This window comes from Schistocerca cancellata, chromosome 8 (assembly GCF_023864275.1).
Source record: "Schistocerca cancellata isolate TAMUIC-IGC-003103 chromosome 8, iqSchCanc2.1, whole genome shotgun sequence".
NCBI lineage: Eukaryota > Metazoa > Arthropoda > Insecta > Orthoptera > Acrididae > Schistocerca > Schistocerca cancellata.
The window spans coordinates 415,327,594-415,348,144 of NC_064633.1; the positions used below are offsets into that span (position 1 = coordinate 415,327,594).

At 40.8% G+C, this 20,551-nt stretch overlaps 1 protein-coding gene across 3 annotated transcripts in view; it reads left to right on the forward strand.

Annotated features, from left to right (window-relative positions):
• The first annotated feature begins 282 nt into the window (after positions 1-282).
• The window catches only part of LOC126095257 (poly(A) RNA polymerase gld-2 homolog A-like), a 155,247-nt gene continuing 134,978 nt past the window's right edge, over positions 283-20,551 (forward strand). For 2 of the 3 annotated variants that reach the window (XM_049910013.1, XM_049910012.1), the window contains exons 1-3: positions 283-633; positions 1,079-1,866; positions 5,887-6,069. In XM_049910013.1, the coding sequence (XP_049765970.1) occupies positions 1,571-1,866; positions 5,887-6,069 (479 nt within the window). In that variant the 5' untranslated portion in view covers positions 283-633; positions 1,079-1,570. The remainder of the gene's footprint in view (positions 634-1,078; positions 1,867-5,886; positions 6,070-20,551) is intronic. The other variant, XM_049910011.1, reaches the window with a different exon arrangement.

Genomic DNA, 20,551 nt, shown 5'->3' on the forward strand with positions numbered 1-20,551 from the left:
TGTAGCTGTTTCAACTAGAAACAAGCTTTCACTGTGAGTAAGTTTTTATTATTTGTAAAAACAGTAATTAGTATTTTTCTTTGATTCATTACCCATATTTAAGTGCGTCTTGCGCCCCGTACGCAATGAGTCATCTTGTTTTTCTTCAATTTTAATAATGTAGCTTTTCATTTGTGTGTCTTTCGAATTATTTTTTTCGAGAAGCAGAATGAGTAATTCAACTTTTTCAGCGCATCGTTACCGTTTACATGTTGTCAACCTAGAAGTCTTCCCATGAAATAGCTTTGAGCGGTCGCTAAAAATGGCGCTTCCTCTCATGTGCACTCACGCGCGAAATGTTACAGCGTGGGTGTAATTTCCCACCAAACACAGAATTTAGAAGGCTGTATATCACGCTTAGACTACTTCACTTGTCGTGTCGCTAGGACAGCCCAGCATGGCGCCAGTTATTGTGTGGTTGGTGTTTAAGGTGCGGTAATGACATGACTTAAGATACGGGTCATTATCCCAACCTGTTAATTGACAGATACGGAGTGAATGATAGTGATTTGCAATGTATATCCTTCGGCTTTTGTAATTGTTATCCTTTGCGCCACTGCTGTACTGTTCAATCGCAAAGGAATCAAAGCTGAGGTATGTCGTGTATTTATTATTGCACTTCTTTCGCGTAGTCGATTCAGCAAAGATTTAGAAGTTAAGTGTCAAGACTGGGCTTAAATTTTGCAGAATATAACAATATAGCTGTCGGTTTGATTGATTACTAAAGATGTAACTTTTCTGTTTCGACTAAGGGAGGTAAGTTCGGTTGTCATAATCACAGAAATAAAAAAAATAGTAATGTATTATTGCGGTTAAAGGGTGTAAGAGATTATGTGTTTGATATACAACATAATCTAAATCAATTAAAGCAACCTTTGCGTATACTCATGTGTAATAGTATCTTGTGCTAGGACTCTTCCAATCTTTAAAAGTTGATACAAGCTGACTAATTCATGTTTGTGATGGAAATATATTTAAGCGTCACCAATGCAATTTTTAATTAGTTAACACTGAACAGTGTTTCCTTGTTCTTTTTCAGGGAATTGAGGAGACTTCAGAGTAACTTAATCATATCAGGAAACTGTGGGCCATTAATTAAAATACTCGGAGGCAATACGGGCTGTGATATTTACGGGTAAAAGAGTGGTGCTGCAGAAAACTGACATTTATAGCATCCTCTGCGAAGTATATTATAAGAAATAATTTATTCACCTGAGAACCTAATTTAACTGAGGCAGTGGCCAATGTAAAGAATAATAATTCTTGAGTTGCAGGTGTAGAAATAGTAATTTAACGTGACAAGATTCTGGGAGTTAAGAGTGAATGCGCTTTGTGTTTGAAACAGAACAACACAGCGTACTGCTCCTTTGAGATAGTTTGATATGCTGCAATATCTGTAACAGTGATACATTTCGCTGGAGGATGAAAAGCTCTTCCTCTGGATAACAGTCACTCCAAAATGCGCTACTCGTTAATGTCTGAAAAGACTGAAAATATACAGTGCTGACAATTGCTGTGCTACAGCCTAGTGATGTATCATGCAATGTTCCCACCTCACATGATTGCTCATATCATAGGACAACAGCAACAGCAGCAATTGAGTTATTCATCAGATAACCGTGGTGGACGTTACTGCTATAATATTAGCCCATTTGAACAAATAGAGTTGCTGCGCGGGCTTGTCGCTCTTGATATGCCTCCAGTCCGCAATAATCGTGGGTATGGAAGGGGCAGCCATTCACCACTAATGCCTCCCCCAAATACTTTAAATTATCATGCCCCAACTACGATCAATGTGAAGAACTGTTGGAACAAAAATTTCTCACGGTAAGTATGTAAGGATAGAATTCATCAACTTGTTAATTGTCATGATAGTACATACAACTTATATTGTGTGTGTAGTGCCCAACTTATCAAGTCAGTGATTGCCATGTGCAAGGTTATATGATGTTTGGATTTTTTACTATCAAAAACGAGAAGATTGTGAAGGACTTGTATTTCAGAACTAGACATTTGTCCTTAGTTTTGTGAATAAATCTGTGTGCGCACTGTTCACAAGTTATCCCTACTTGAATTTTTACTGAGAAAACCAAAGTATTTATTTTTCATTTTGCCTCTTTGTAGTTCTTAATGTTGATAACTATGGAATTTCTACTGAGCAAATGAATTAACTGAAGCATTTGGTACTGCATCACCAGCTTACAACCAGACTGTCATCTTTCAACCTTATTTGGACCTCAGGCTACGCAGTAGGTCAGCGTGTCACAACAACGTATACTCCAGTAACTAGAAGAAATATTGACAGTATCTGGTTCTGTTTCTGCATGTGTGTACATATGACATCACATATAGCACCATTATTGTGTTACAGGACAAAGAAGACATCCGGTATCAGTAGCTTCAGTTAACTAGAGCAAATTGTTGGTTCTTGAATTGATTTTCATACAGTTTAATTACCTATATCTGTGAATTGTCAGCAATAGCAAATAAAATAGGATGTTTGTACATTCAAATTTGATCCAGTATTCCCTTCTGGTCACGTTTGTAGTAAACTTCATTTACTGTTAGCTTCCTTTAGCAATCTGTAAACTCTGGATCCCATTTTTGTAAGAATGTCTGCTTTCATTTTGAAACTACTTTGGAGCTTGCTTCTCATTGAGATCTCATGTGTAGTTACACTTTAATGGTGTGGATGTTTCTATGAACATTTGTGACTGGTTGAAATTGTATGTTGGATGAGACTTGAACATGAATGCCTACCTTTAGCACTGATTTTGCAATGTGAGTAGGCTTCACATACCCTCTTATAGCTTCAACTTTGCCCTAGTTCCTCTCCGTAGTTCCAAACTTCCACAGAGGCTTCCCATTATCCTACAGTACTAGCATCCAGGGGATGTTCAGCCTGTGAAACACAGGTATGTGTATTTCGAGTGTGATACACAGTTCCAAGCTGTCACCAGTGGATAAAACCAAAGATGGTGATACCACCTCTCAGCTTTGACTTGCAACTTCATCAAGGTGGCGGTCACCACTATTTCAAGTTTATACAGTATGACAACTATCACACCATCCATTAAATACATGAATGGTCACAATTAGTAGCTAAAATAATTGCAAAAATAACATGGAAGAATGGGACAACCATGGGAATTGGGAGGTTTAGGGCAGGAACAAACTAAATATGACACTCCAAATAATGAAGGCACTATAAAGCAAACACTAATGCAGAAATAAGGCAAACGAAATCTTCAGTAATCAACAAAGCCATAGTAAAAAGAAATGGTCTCTGAAACTTCACTTAAGTTACATAACATCAAACTAAGTCCATGGTATCAGGAACCCAACACACAGTTCCAAGACCCAGTACCAGAAATTCCACTTGACCTACATAGCTCAAACTAGGTCCATGATACCAGGAACTCAACACCCAGTTCCAGGACCGAGTCCCAGAAATTTCACTTGACTCGTACACCTAAAACAAAACCCATGGTACCACAGACTAAAACTTGCCCTCAGAACAAATAGTGAAAACCTAATTTGATGTAGACAAAACGAACTCTGATACCTACCAGTCACTATCCAACATAACACTGGACTCTCATTCGGGAGGATGGCGGTTCAATCCCGCGTCCAGCCATCCTGATTTAGGTTTTCCGTGATTTCCCTAAATTGCTCCAGGCAAATGCCGGAATAGTTTGGTTCCTTTGAAAGGGCATGGACGACTTCCTTCCCCATCCTTCCCTAATCTGATGAGACTGATGACCTTGCTGTTTGGTCTCTTCCCCCAAAACAACCCAACCCAACATAATATCAACAACACATTATTTTGCATTAACAAAAATTTCGATAAACCCGACACACCCAGCTAGGTACATAACACTTGCAGTACCACACAAAAAATAACAGCAGCAATAGTAGTAGTAGTAGTAGTAGTAGTAGTAGTAGTAGTAGTAGTAGTAATAATAATTCATGATTGCAATACAGGATCAAACAATAAACACCAGATATTGCAGCAAGCATATTATTAAAGATCCCAACACCACAACAGATAAATGCAGACTTTGCAAACAACAAATAGAAACAGTAGATCACATCACAAGTGGATGTACAATACTAGCAAATACAGAATACCCCAGAAGACATGACAATGTAGCAAAAATAATACATCAACAGCTTGCCTTACAACATAAACTTATAAAACAACACGTTCCCACATACAAGTATGCACCACAAAATGTACTGGAGAATGATGAATACAAATTATACTGGAACAGAACCATTATAACAGATAAAACACCACCACATAACAAACCTGACATCATACTCACCAATAAAAAGAAGAAAGTAACACAACTGATTGAAATATCCATACCCAATACAACAAATATGCAAAAGAAAACAGGAGAAAAAATTGAAAAATACATCCAACTGGCTGAGGAAGTCAAGGACATGTGGCATCAGGATAAAGTTGACATTATACCAATTATACTATCAACTACAGGAGTCATACCACACAATATCCACCAATACATCAATGCAATACAGCTACATCCAAACTTATATATACAATTACAGAAATCCGTAATTATTGATACATGTTCAATTACCCGAAAGTTCCTAAATGCAATATAACATATACCATACAGTTAAAAGGAAGTGACGCTTGATCAAGGTCCGCGTCACTTTCCATTTTCAACCAGACTTAACGTCTGAGAAAGTAAAGAAATAATAATAATAATGTAAACATACACACCACCCAAAGTCAGCAACACACAAATCTAGCAACAGCAAAAATGTTACCAGCATAGTCTCTCAAATGGTCAGCCAGAATTTCTCAAATCAGGACCCTCTCAAGATAAGAATCAGTGCATTGTCCTGCTGACAACAATGCACATATTGGTGCCTGGCCCATGATGCAGCAGCTATGATCAAATCATATTATCTCCACAAACGTAATACTTCACATATTTGGAAATTAAACTGAATAACTGTAAGAATTTTATCATTGCCAATATGTCATTCACCATTGAAGTGGGCAAGGTCCCATTCATGAACATCGTTGTCATATCCACAACTAACAAAAAAGGAAACATAAAATTTAATCTCCAACCATAAACATCATGTGCTAATAATTCCAAATGTCAAAAACGAATCTGTTGCTCATAGCTGCCAACATCAAAATAACTCTGATTAACTGCCGCGTACTTTTCCAATATTATTCTCACAAACAGCACAAAAGAAGTCCAATGACTAATTAACAGCACTCAGAAAAATTAGAAACAAACATCCCATTCTTGTGAGTGCCACTGCATACACTGACCTGTCCCCTGCAGACATGATGTATTTCAAATAAACCACACTACCATGACATCATACAACACAGGTAATGTCACAGCTCAAAGAAGCTGGGCAATACCGCAAATTTGGGTTCCCCCCCCCACAAGTGCTTGCGGTTCACCAGATCATTTAAAGCTGACTTTACAACTCTTCAAAAATGTCATTAGTGGTCTGCTACACATTGTTGGTATTACTGTATTCACTTTATATTATTTTAGTGTAGTTGTGCTTAGGTAATAATGGTGTCACTCATTTATATTCTAGTCATAGTAAATTCTTGAAAGTTACTGCATAGTCACATACTTTTGCTCGGGTGCAGAAACTTTGTGTTTTTCATTAATCAATGCATTGAAAATCAATGAAGCAGATTACGTCATCTTATAATGAGACCATTGTTGTCAGGTGCATGGTGACAATAATAATGGACTGAGAAACAACTCTATAGTATACAGATGTGCTGTTGGTGTTCTCCAGTGTTTTTCAAAGAAGTTTCATTATTTGTCCTTGCAGGCAACCACGCTGTGCTACGAGGCAGCTAAGCTCACCACCTCGCAGTATTGCAGCCGACTCAGATTCTGGCTTTTCTTCACGTTCTCCTACACCGATTACGCAGCAGGGTGAAAATACAGAAGATTCAGCTGACAACAGCAATAATAATACATCTGTTGCACGTGATTCTAATAAGGGCATCAAGTGAGTATGATTTCATATGAAACAGATTGAGTTTATTTTCAGAACATCTTTCTTTTCATGGAAAAATGAAAAATAGTGTCCTGTTTTGCAGTTTTCATCCTTGTTGATACTTGTGACAACAGTTGCTGTGTTGAGTCATCATGGAAAATAAGTTTTCTGTCTGTTGTGCAGCTTACAGCCTTGTTAAAGAGTACTGACATAACTATACTCTTCACTTAGCTATTGTAATAGTAAATATTCTAACCAGTGGGCACCACAGGTAAAACTCGTCTGAAATAATTGGTTTTGGATGAAAATCTAAAATTTCCCTGACTATGACTGTCTAGGGTAAGCAATTAACTTGAGTTAATTCAAAGAATTTATGCATTATTTAAAACACTGGTGTTAGAAAAAATAAAAGCTTACATGCTTGGTTCTGTGATTACTTGCAAGTCTTTGCAAATAGCTCAACAGCAGTGCATTTGTAACTTACTTTTATCAGGCAGTTTTTGCTACATGCAGTGTTCCCTTTCCCATTTCTGACCCCCCCCCCTCCCTCCCTCTCTCTCTCTCTCTCTCTCTCTCTCTCTCACTCACACACACACACACACACACACACACACACACACACACACACACACACACGAAACAACTTTCTTTTGTGTGTGTGTGTGGGTGGGTGGGTGGGTGGGTGGGTGGGTGGGTGTGGGGGGGGGGTGTCAGGGCACCCATCTGCAGTTTCAATGGACACAGAAGTGACAAAATATGTTATTTTTCAGTACTAGAGGATTTTTTCATATGGTAAATGGCAACTGATATGAGCTGACACAGACAACAACTTTCAAAAGAAAGGTAACAGAAGAAAAGAGAGGGCAACACAAGATTAGGAAATTGATATATACACTCGAGTAATAGAATTTAGATAACTATCTAGTACAAATGTAGCATCCTCTTTACCCTGGTGATGACAGCAACCTGTTGTCTCCGCAGAACAATGGAATTTTGGTCCAGGACTCTTAACCACCACCCACAGCTTACTGAGACTTATTGGAGATGGTTTTAAGGTTTGGACATACCACTTCATGGCATCGTAGAACATGCTGAATAAGATTGTGGTGTGGTGTAGAGATGGGCAAACTCGTTCATCCTTGGGAACTAGTTCACTGGTGATCGCTCTCTTTTGGGAACCGTTCATTTTTACTCGTTCACCGTTCATTGTGCTTGGTATATGGTTCTTGCGAAAAATTGAAAATTAGTAGCATAGGTGACTGAAGAAAGGCGCAAAGAGGGGGCACTTCCCTCCCCCATGGAGTACAGAGTTTTTATTCATAGCAGAATTCTCACCCACTTGTAATTTTCGTGATTCTGCAGAGCGTCTCATTTAGAAAACTGTAGCGTTATGTGGCTGATCGCAGTGAAATAATATAACATGGTGCACGAAAAACCGGAACTATAAGTAGAAAGCCGCAAAGGAAGTGAACTATGAAAAACCATTCCTTAGAATTCCTCGCTCGTTCCGTTCATCTTGGTGAACTGTTCCTTTGGACCCGTTAGTTTGCGAACGACCCATCTCTAGTGTGGTGACCTGGAGTGCTGTGTGTGCACCCTCATGCCCATGGAATGTCCCTCAAACAATTCTGACAGTTCAGCAATGAAACTAATACTGTACTAGTTTTATGCAGACACAGAGAAAATTGATATTTGCTAGGTGAATTCCGTAATGCTTAGTATAGTAAAAAGTATTTTTGAAAAATTTGCATTGTTTATCATTTAGAAATGGTGACCATTTTTGTTTCAGGCCACAAACATTTTTTTGCATTAGTGAGCATCTGCAGTTTTAACTTTTTTCAGTTATGGCTTGCCCTAGACCTTCCAAATAAGACATCTGATTCAGCACACTCTAGCCTACAAATTTAAACTGTTATCACTTAGCTGAAGATATTCCTTAATATAGTATTAATAGCTCAAAGTTATTAGTTGCAAATTGTTGTTGTTGTCTTCAGTCCAGAGACTGGTTTGATGCGGCTCTCCATGCTACCCTATCCTGTGCAAACTTCGTCATCTCCCAGTACCTACTGCAACCTACATCCTTCTGAATCTGCTTAGTATATTCATCTCTTGGTCTCCCTCTACAGTTTTTACCCTCACGGTGCCCTCCAATACTAAATTGGTGATCCCTTGATGCCTCAGAACATGTCCTACCTACCGATCCCTTCTTCTAGTCAAGTTGTGCCACAAACTCCTCTTCTCCCCAATTCTATTCAATACCTCCTCATTAGTTATGTGATCTACCCATCTAATCTTCAGCATTCTTCTGTAGCACCACATTTCGAAAGCTTCTATTCTCTTCTTGTCCAAACTATTTATTGTCCACGTTTCACTTTCTTACATGGCTACACTCCATACAAATAATGTCATAAATGTCTTCCTGACACTTGAATCTATACTCGAGGTTAACAAATTTCTCTTCTTCAGAAACACTTTCCTTGCCATTGCCAGTCTACATTTTATATCCTCTCTACATCGACCAACATCATTTATTTTGCTCCCCAAATAGCAAAACTCCTTTACCACTTTAAGTGTCTCATTTTCTAATCTAATTCCCTAATTAGACTACATTCCATTATCCTTGTTCAGCTTCTGTTGATGTTCATCTTATATCCTCCTTTCAAGACACTGTCCATTCCGTTCAACTGCTCTTCCAAGTCCTTTGCTGTCTCTGACAGAATTACAATGTCATCGGCGAACCTCAAAGTTTTTACTTCTTCTCCATGAATTTTAATACCTACTCCAAATTTTTCTTTTGTTTCCTTCACTGCTTGCTCAATATACAGATTGAATAACATCGGGGAGAGGCTACAACCCTGTCTCACTCCTTTCCCAACCACTGCTTCCCTTTCATGTCCCTCGACTCTTATAACGGCCATCTGGTTTCTGTACAAATTGTAAATAGGCTTTCGCTCCCTGTGTTTTACCCCTGCCACCTTTAGAATTTGAAAGAGAGTATTCCAGTCAACATTGTCAAAAGCTTTCTCTAAGTCTACAAATGCTAGAAACGTAGGTTTGCCTTTCCTTAATCTATCTTCTAAGATGAGCCGTAGGGTCAGTATTGCCTCACATGTTCCAACATTTCTGCAGAATCCAAACTGATCTTCCCCGAGGTCGGCTTCTACCAGTTTTTCCATTCGTCTGTAAAGAATTCATTTTAGTATTTTGCAGTTGTGACTTATTAAACTGATAGTTCAGTAATTTTCACATATGTCAACACCAGGTTTCTTTGGGATTGGAATTATTACATTCTTCTTGAAGTCTGAGGGTATTTCGCCTATCTCATACATCTTGCTCACCAGATGGTAGAGTTTTGTCAGGGCTGACTCTCCCTAGGCTATCAGTAATTCTAATGGAATGTTGTCTACTCCGAGGGCCTTGTTTCGACTCAGGTCTTTCAGTGCTCTGTCAAACTCTTCATGCAGTATCATATCTTCCATTTCATCTTCATCTAAATCCTCTTCCATTTCCATAATATTGTCCTCAAGTACATCGCCCTTGTATAGACCCTCTATATACTCCTTCCACCTTTCTGCTTTCCCTTCTTTGCTTAGAACTGGGTTTCCATCAGAGCTCTTGATATTCATGCAAGTGGTTCTCTTTTCTCCAGGGGTCTCTTTAATTTTCCTGTAGGCAGTATCTGTCTTACCCCAAATGATATATGCCTCTACAGCCTTGCATTTGTCCTCTGGCCATCCCTGCTTAGCCATTTTGCACTTCCTGTCGATCTAATTTTTGAGACATTTGTATTCCTTTTTGTCTGATTCATTTACTGCCTTTTTATATTTTCTCCTTTCATCAATTAAATTCAAAATATCTTCTGTTACCCAAGGATTTCTACTAGGCCTCATCTTGTTACCTACTTGATCCTCTGCTGACTTCACTATTTCATCTCTTAAAGCTACCCATTCTTCTGCTACTGTATTTTTTGCCCCCATTCTTGTCAATTGTTCCCTAATGCTCTCTCTGAAACTCTGTACAACCTCTGGTTCTGTCAGTTTATACAGGTCCCATCGCTTTAAATTCCCACCTTTTTGCAAGTTTTCACTTTTAATCTGCAGTTCATAACCAATAGATTGTGGTCAGAGTCCACATCTGCCCCTGGAAATGTTTTAGAATGTAAAACCTGGTTCCTAAATCTGTCTTACCATTATATAATCTATCTGAAACATGTCAGTATCTCCAGGGTTCTTCCATGTATACAACCTTCTTTCATGATTCTTGAACCAAGTGTTAGCTATGATTAAGTTATGCTCTGTGTGCAAAATTCTACCAGGCGGCTTCCTCTTTCATTCCTTACTCCCATTCCATATTCGCTTACTACATTTCCTTCTCTTCCTTTTCCTACTACCGAATTCCAGTCACCCATGACTATTAAGTTTTCGTCTCCCTTCACTACCTGAATAATTTCTTTTATCTCATCATACATTTCATCAATCTCTTCATCATCTTGCAAAGCTAGTTGGCATAGAAACTTGTACTACTGTGGTAGGTGTGGGCTTTGTATCTATCTTGGCTACAGTAATGTGTTCACTATGCTGTTTGTAGTAACTTACCCGCATTCCTATTTTTTATTCATTATTTAGCCTAGTCATGCATTACCCCTATTATATTTTGTATGTATAACCTCCTGCCACCGAACTTCACTAATTCCCACTATATCCAACTTTAACCTATCCATTTCCCGTTTTAAATTTTTTAACCTACCTGCCTGATTAAGGGATCTGACATTCCACTCTCCGATCTCCGATCCGTAGAACGCCAATTTTCTTTCTCCTGATAACGACATTCTCTTGAGTAGTCCCCACCTGGAGATCCTATTGGGGGACTATTTTACCTGCAGAATGTTTTACCCAAGAGGACGCCATCATCATTTAACCATACAGTAAAGCTGCATGCCCTCGGGAAAAATTACGCCTGTAGTTTCCTCTTGCTTTCAGCCATTTGCAGTTCCAGCACAGCAAGGCCGTTTTGGTTAGTGTTACAAAACCAGATCAGTCAATCATTCAGACTGTTTCCCCTGCAACTACTGAAAAGGCTGCTGCCCCTCTTCAGGAACCACACATTTGTCTGGCGTCTCAGCAGATACCCCTCTGTTGTGGTTGCACCTATGGTACGGCTATCTGTATCGCTGAGGCACCCAAGCCTCCCCACCAACGGCAAGGTCCATGGTTCATGGAGGGACGGGTTGCAAATTAAAAAAGACTTAATTATTGAACAGTATTTTTTCAAAGCAGGGATAATTTCTCAGCCTTAATTGTTTTTTTTTTGTTTTTTTTGTTTGTGTACTTTGTTGTATAGTTGTTTTCAAATAGCATCGATGGTGAGAAGCTTACATGTTAAGAAATACACTATTTAAAGAAAAGATTTTTTCCTCATTTTTTGGCCTTAAATATTTTTGTTAGGGGACCAGATAAAAATCTGAAATTTACGCACATAATAGATCGTTACAAATTTCAACTTTGGGATTGAATTGGAAGTTATGGAAAGAATTACAATAAGTCAAAAATACATTTTTAATCTGTGATATGTAGGCTAATGGGGTAAAGTGTATCAATTATAGAATTTAAACACATGAATTTAAAGGAATTGATGATTATTTGTTGAGACGATCCTCTGCTGAAAGTTTCAATAGGTTAGCAGGCAGCATCTGCAAGTCTGTACAGGCTCACAGACAAACCTGCACAAGTCTCTGTATTGTCTTCCCCTTCCACCACTCCCCCTGCGGGTCCAGGGGTTAGATTAGGTTCGAGGTATTCCTGCCTGTCGTAAGAGGTGACTAAAAGGAGTCTCACGCCTTTTGGCCTTTATATTAGGGTCCCCTGTAAGGTTTGACTTCCATTTTTCAAAATTTACGCGAAGAGTGAGCCATTTGGGTATGGGCACCTTACATGGTGCATCATGTCCATCGTGCATTGAGATCTTTAGCCCACTTTCTCGTTGTGGCATTGCAGTCCGACTCATCTTCCATCTCTTCAGCGAGGACACCTTCCTGGGTGCGTTTACCTCCATCCTCTGTGCAGTGTCGTTTTCTGCACCGACGATGACATGGAATTCTTTGCACCTCATATCCAGCACGGTGGCCAGTTTGTTGTGGTGGTACTGCCATGAACTTTGTTGGTTATAGTCCCCTAACTACATAGGGATGGCTCTGCTGATGCCTGCGCCGTTAACTCCCCACGTATGCCAAGGAGTAGATGCCTGTTACCATGGGGCATCGTGACTCCCGGCAATGGCCATCCTGCCAGGTAGCCCTTGCTTAGGCTGGGTGGCGCCTGTCGGGAGGTCCTCTGGTCGGAGCGGGTGGCATCAGGGTGGATGACACGCCATGAAGTGTAGTACGTCATCTCTCGCTGGTAGTCCGTCGCCAGCAGTCTCTAAGCGGGCAAAATCTAACTTCAGTGCCGAGAAATATGATTGCAAATCATTCCCCTCCCTGGCCACACCATGGGAGGAATGCTAGGCTAAGGATGGCAGTGAAGCTTATTCGCCCTGGTACCTCGTATGTACGAGAGTTGATGGGGATTCTTTCATATCCCCAAAGCCTCAGTTTTTTGTGGAGCATTTGGAGGACAAGTTCGGGAGGGCTTATCCAGAATGCGCTCTGGATCAGTCTTGATAAAAACAGCATCCTGTGCCCAGTCACAGGCATTACTCGCTTGTGACAAGTTGGGGGATGTTTCTGTTACCATCACGCCCTGTAAGAGCTTAAATACGGTCCAGGGTATTATACTCCACAGGGACCTTCTTTTGCAGTCAGACGATGAGCGGCATGTCAATTTAGAGTGGCGAGGTGTTCATTTCATCCGGCGCGTCCATCGGGGTCTGAGGGATAATGAGGTTGCCACTGGTGCCTTCATCTTGGCCTTCAAGGGTGACACATTGCTCGAGAAGGTAAAGGTGATGGTCTGTTCCTGTGGCGTCAAGCCGTATATCCCCCCACCAATGCGATGCTTTAGGTGCTTTAAGTTCAGCCATATGTCTTCCCACTGTACTTCCTGAGTCACATGTCGAGATTGTGGACGTCCATCACATCCCATTCTCCATGTGCCCTGCCTCCCATCTGTGTCAACAGTGGACAACATCATTCACCTTGCTCGCCAGACTCCAGCATTTTACAGAAAGAGAGGAAAAACATGGAATATAAGACTCTGGATAGACTGGCCTATACTGAGGCTAAGAGGAAATTTGAGCACCTACATCCTGTGGCTATGATCACCTCTTACACTGCCACTACGAGAACAGTTGTCGCCCCACCAGTTCCTCACATTCCTGTTGCCTCTCAGAACCAAAAGACAACACCTGCCGCCTTGATGGTGGGGGGGGGGGGGGATGTGGCGGCGGCACTTCCCACTCCCCTCCCCTCCGCTCCCCTCCCCTCCCTGTTGCTTCTGCACCACCAACTTCGGGAGCAACACCCCCGCCCCCCTTCCCCCAAACCATTGGGGATATCAGTTCCCACTTCTGAGCTGCAGAGGCGTAAGTCTCCTTTGGCTCCTCTTGCTGAGAAGGGGTCCCTTGGGTCACTCCTTTCCCAGGTTTCTGCTAGTGGGACACATGACACCCACCAGTGGCTGAAGAGCCCCAAAGTAGCTTGTCGTAGGGCTTCACGCTCACCCTCAGTCCTGGAGACTGTATCAGTGTGGTCCTCCTAGCCAGGGAAACCCAAGGAGCAGCGAAAGAAATCCTAAAAGAAGCCCCCCAAGACCAAGTGAATTGTTCTACGTCTGCGGATGGGTGGAGATTCTGGCGTCCGCTGAGGACCTAGATGTCACTGGACCCTCAGACATAATGGATACAGACTGCTCAGGCAAAACGTCAGTGGCAGCAGGTGACCCTGAGGCGTGAGCTGCCTCATTGAATGTTCTATGCCTTCCCAGTCCCACGATGTTGTCATCCTCCAGTACAGCAGTTTTTTCCACCGCCTGGCTGAGCTACTGCAACAGTTAAGCTTTACACCTGCTTTCTGCATTTCCCTGCAGCAAAACCTGGTTCCCGGCAATGCGGACCCCTGCCCTCCGCGGCTGTAAGTGATACTACAAGAACCGTAGTGACTATAATAGTGTCAGATGGAGTTTGTGTTGATGTCCTAAACTCAGTTTGTAGTGAAACTGTGCTCCTTCAAACCCTTTTTGAAGCCGTGGCTGTCAGAATAAGGATGATGCGGGAAATAACTTATAACACTATCGTCTGCTACTGCTGTACCATAACCTTAAAGCTGGAAACAGGTTTTGAAATAAAACTGTTTTGTTAAAGCAGTTGTGGAATAAAGCAACAGAGCAGTGTTACCCTCTGAGAGGAATTTTGTTATGTTGACCGTGTTGCACCTAACGGAGGTGGCTTATCGGAAAAGAAAGTCAGAATTAAGTAAATATTTGAACAGTAACAAACAAAATTTTGCCTACCTGCACTGTTTAACGGATAAAGAAAACGGTCACCAGCCTAACTAGACAAGAGAATGATTAACATTCTCGTTCAAGAAAATAGTTATTAGTAACTTTAATGGATAAACACAACCTATACTTTGTCACACGCGAGTGCAGTGAACTCTGACACATACATATGTTTACGGTAAGATTGAAACTAACAGTTAGAGCAGCACCAACTATTTGCAAAATTATAACTGATACCGAAACACACTATAACTTTCAGGGCTTACACAAACTGAGTGGTCTTTATAACATTACCATTAACATTCCCTCCAGGATCATAAATTGGACATAGGTTAAGTCTCTCTCAGTTAAATACTTTACTATTTAAAATGAAAGTTAGTTGAAATTCACTGACAGGTTACTTATCACTGTCTTTCTAATAAATAGATTACGGTTTTCATAAATAGAGATCTTTCCGTTACTTGTTATCTAGCATTAGCACAATAGACAGACTGTGTATCTTGTTATACTATTAATATGCACTTCCAATACACAAGAGAGACAAACACTTGGCAATCATGAACATATAATTTTCTACTATTGCAGTTTCCCACTTTTACTACAGCGAAACACAATGTTGACAAAATTGCAAGAAACTGACTCACCTTTTAGAATTTACTACAGACAACAATGTGATCATTTACTTTATAAGCCTCAGTCTTAAGAACTTTTAATTTTGAAGTTGGCAACAGCACTTTAATAAGCAGTTTTAATAGGAATATTTTCAGCAAACAACATTTACTTTAACTCACTCTCTTGCCACATTAACTTTAACTTTCTTTTTACTCTGTTGAAGAGGCATTAATGAGCAAAATACTGGGCTTTAATGTTCTTTTAGTAAGGACACTCGGATATCACTTTAGCTCAAACGGAGAGGAACCTGAGAGGTGTTATGATGAGGAGAAAAATCAGGGTAGGTACATAAATTCAGATATAAATTACCTTATATTTGTATATAATAGAGGGAAACATTCCACGTGGGAAAAATATATCTAAAAATATATCTAAAAAGAAAGATGATGAGACTTACCAAACAAAAGCGCTGGCAGGTCGATAGACACACAAACAAACACAAACATACACACAAAATTCTAGCTTTCGCAACCAACGGTTGCCTCGTTCCCAGTGTATACCTGTCCTTTTTTCCCCCTAAGGTAAGTCTTTCCGCTCCCGGGATTGGAATGACTCCTTACCCTCTCCCTTAAAACCCAAATCCTTTCGTCTTTCCCTCTCTTTCCTGACGAGGCAACCGTTGGTTGCGAAAGCTAGAATTTTGTGTGTATGTTTGTGTTTGTTTGTGTGTCTATCGACCTGCCAGCGCTTTTGTTTGGTAAGTCTCATCATCTTTCTTTTTAGATATATTTTACCTTATATTTGAGCGCACTAACACATCCATTAAGCTGATCCTTCACTGTAAATCATTGTAGTATTCCGATGTAATGATTGTGCAATGTGGTGGCAACTGCATGTTGTTAGGTGGAATTGCAGGTAGAATTGTTGGACTCTGTCATTTCTTGATGGCAATGATTGATACCAATCCCAGAATATTTCCAGCTATTTATCCATTCTTCAGAGGCATTGGAAAGCGGCAGGAAAAGCATCTCTCGGAACCAGCACAATATGCATCTTTTACATGGCAGTGCACAGACTCGTAGCTCGTCCCCGACTCATAGCTCATCCCCGACTGACTATCAGTTCCATTTTTTCTACATAGGCCAACCACAATTTGCGTGCGCTACACAGTTCCGTTCCCGAGGGGAACCACTACACCTTTTACATACAAACTAACTAAGAACCCTAAGTGAGGATCAGCAGTTTACATAACAGTATACAAATACATTAAATAAAACAGAACATTAGCACATATTGACATTTCTACAAAAAGTTCACACAGAAATTACAATTACATACAGTAAGTTTTGTTCCCTCCAAATGGGACAAAGAATTTAAATGACAGATACACTATTTTGCGTTGAACCAAACCATGACATCAAAGTTTGTACAAAGAAAGGAGTAATACAATTCTGTGTTATCTATTCAAACAAACACATTTACAGAAGCTTAACGATGTAATATTAAATGAAACAAAAGTCAAAATAAATCAGTACAGCATTAGAGCTATGGTGTTACAAACTGTCTGCAATGTATATCTTCCTCCAGATGGTGCAGTGTCCTTGAATGTATTAATTGCACTGATTGATCAACTCACTAAACCTTTCCTACTTTTGGGAGATTTTAATGCCCATAACCCCTTGTGGGATGGCACCGTGCTTACTGGCCGAGGCAGAGAAGTTGAAACTTTACTGTCTCAATTTGATCTCTCCCTCTTAAATAAAGGGGCCGCCACACATTTCAGTGTGGCTCTTGGTAGTTACTCGGCCATTGATTTATCAATTTGCAGCCCAGGACTTCTCCCATCTGCAGAGCACATGATGACCTGTGTGGTAGTGACTTCCCCATCTTCCTGTCACTGCACGGCGTCAGGCCCATGGACACCTGCCCAGATGGACTTTAAACAAGGCAGACTGGAGAATTTCACCTCTGCTGTCACTGTTTAATGTCCCCCACACAGTAACATCAATGTGATGGTTGAGCAGGTGACTACAACAATGGTTTCTGTGGTAGAAAACACAATCCCTCACTCTTTTGGGTGCCCCCGGCAAAAGGCAGTCCCTTGGTGGTCGCCGGAAGTCGCTGAAGCAATTAAGAACATCGGCGAGCTCTACAGCGGCATAAGCTGCACCCTTTCCTGGAGCACCTCATATCCTGTAAATGGCTCTGTGTCCGCATTTGCCAACTTATCAAATGATGAAGCAGAAGTGTTGGAAGAGAGATATCTCGTGCCATACGTCACCTTTCCAAGTTTGGGCAAAAATAAAATGTGTTTTCAAGTACCAGATCCCAACAGGTGTTCCCGGTTCTAACATAAATGGCGTGTTATCTACTGCCGCAAACGCGATTGCTGCGCACTTTGCTGAGCACTATACTCAAGCCTCTGCGTCGGAGAATTATCTCCCAGCCTTTCGCACTTTCAAACGGCAGCTGGAAGGGAAAGGCTTCTCATTCACTACACACCACAGTGAATCCTATAACGCACCATTTACAGAGTGGGAGCTCTTCAGTGCCCTTGCACATTGCCCCAACACATCTCCTGGGTCAGATCACATCCACAGGCAGATTAAACCTCTCTCGTCTGACTTCAAGCGGGATCTCCTCGTCATCTTCAACTGGATCTGATCTGATGTGATGGTGCCTTTCCATCACAATGGCGGGAGAGCACCATCATTCCAGTCCTCAAACCCGTTAAAATCCCACTTGTTGTGGTTAGCTATCGGCCCATCAGCCTCACCAACGTTCTTTGTAAGCTGCTGGAATGCGTGGTTTGTTAGTGGTTGGGTTGGGTCCTGGAGTCATGTGGCCTACTGGCTCTATGTCAGGGCGGCTTCTGCCAGGGTCGCTCTACCACTGATAATCTTGTGTCCCTCGAGTCTGCCATCCGAACAGCCTTTTCCAGACACAAACACCTGGTTGTCATCTTTTTTGATTTATGAAAAACGTATGACACCACATAACGAGATTATATCCTTGCCACATTATACGAGTGGGGTGCCTGAGGCCTGCTCCCGATTTTTATCCAAAACCTGTCGCTTCATACTTTCCATGTCCAAGTTGGTGCCTCCCATAGTTCCCCCAATATCCAGGAGAATGGGGTTCCGCAGGGCTCGGTATTGACTGTGTCTCTATTTTTAGTGGCCATTTATGGTTTAGCAGCAGCTGTAGGTCCGTCTGTCTCACCTTCTCTGTATGCAGATGACTTCTGCATTTTGTACTGGTCCACCTGTACTGGTGTTGCTGAACGGTGCCTACAGGGAGCCATCCACAAGGTGCAGTTTTTGGCTGCAAATTCGTATGTAATGCACTTCTGTCGACGTCGTACCATTCATCCAGGACCAGAACTTTATCTTAACCCTAGCATTACCAACGTATTTTTTGTTACATGTAATACCAACGGGGGGGCCTCAAAGGCCCATAAAGAATACCACAATTTATTTTATCATAAATCAAGTTTATTTACTTCTGATACCTCTAATAACAATTCAAAATGCTTAGACATTGTTTTTGTATACTGGATAATAAAAGATGTTATTATAATAGGAATAAAATGAACAAATCACGAGATTCAGTTTATATATTTTTTGGAATAATGTTTCAAAATAGTGTTTTCTTATAAAAACGACTTTTTTAATTCGATACACTACATGAAGCAAACAAAATTTACTGTCCCATTCTGCAACGCATTTTTCACACAACACTGTCTTCCTGCAGTGTTTCCCACAGACGTGTTTGTGGCACTGAGAGCAGGTAACAGTTGACTTTCCCAGCTTGTTGTACTTGATCTTTTTAGATGCAGCTTCTTGGCAGCATAGGTGGCACCGTCCACGTGTTCCTGGTTCTGCTGTTGAGGATGATGGTTCTACAGAGCAGCTGAGCTTCTGTTGTGTGATGCTTTCCATTGCCATTATTACTGGCTTCTGAAGTCCATACAAATTTTGTGCCCGTTTATCTACTTGAGATCTTATTAGTTCGAGACCTAAGTTAGTGATAAAAACTCTTCTGCGGTTTAGCAAATTCTTTTTCCAATTCGGAAAGTTGAGGAGGAAGAGTGAATATGCATTTATTGCTGCTATGTCAATGAGTGTGTAGAAGAGGGACAAAGGCCATCTTCTTGTTCCTCTCTTTGTGCTGTAGTGTCTTGCCATCTGGTCTATGGTGTCCACGCCTCCCTTTGTAGAGTTATAAAAAAGATTTATGTTAGTCTTTTTTGAGTCTTCATTCAACACCCCTTCTGAGTGATAAGTTGAAAGCATCAACAGCAGTCGTTTTGGCTTCTCGCGGACTAGCGTTGATGCAAGAGTAACTGGTGGCCTCTGTGTCTGAGGGTCAGTATAAGCAAAGATGGAAGAGTGTAAACTGCGGCCAGTTGTAGTCTTCAGCTCTTCAGGTATGTGTCGTCTGTTAGACTGTAGGGTGCCAACAAGTGTGAGGTGAAAATCATTCCATAGAGTCTCAGCAAGCTCCACTGAAGTATAGTACCGATCTGTGGTAACATTACGGCCTGATTTTTCAATAGGTTTTATTAGTCTCTTTACAATTTCCATCGGTCCATTTGAATGCTGTGTATTTCCTGACTTGCCTGTATAGATGTCCATGTTGATCACATATCTAGTCTCAGAATCAGACAGCATTCGAATTAGAATGCCGTATTTTCCAGGTTTTTCTTTTAGAAACACCTTGAATGGACAGTGACCACGGAACAAAGACAACATCTCATCCACTGTTGTATGTAGACCAGGAATGAAATACAATGGAAGTGAAGAATTGAAGCTTTCAAAAATTTCCCTCATTGGAGCAAACTTGTCAGTCTGGCGACGAATTTCTCTTGTGTTCTTATCATCAAACCTCAATATTTTAGTCAATTCGAAAAATCGGGTCCGACTCATTGATCCATAGTACACTTGTCGGCCCTGAAGCAAAGACCATAAATCTTGGACAGGTATCTTATTGTCATGATTTGAACCCATGATTAGCAAGAGTCCTATATAACAAAATAACTCATCTTCATCTGTGTGCTGAATATCTAGTCGAGAAGCCTCTTCATTTGAGTGTAGTTTTATTAGATTCATAATTTGAGGTGTAAAAAAGAGCTCTATAGCCTCTTTCGGAGACGCAATTCTTCCTTGTTGTCCTAGCCCCATTCTTTCTCGCACTATATTTTGTACAGAACGCCGATATTGTCGAGATGGCTTCGTAATATACTCTCGTCCACTTTTTGCAATGAATTTATCACATTCCGTATCATTATCATCTGGTGGATTGGCTTCAACCTCATCTTCATTCTCAGATGATGAATCAGTTCTAATTTCTTCCACATCATCATCCACTTCACTTTCCTCTAAATCTGATTCATTCAAAACTTCTTCTAGCACTCTTTCAATGGAACTATCACGTAAACGATGTCTACT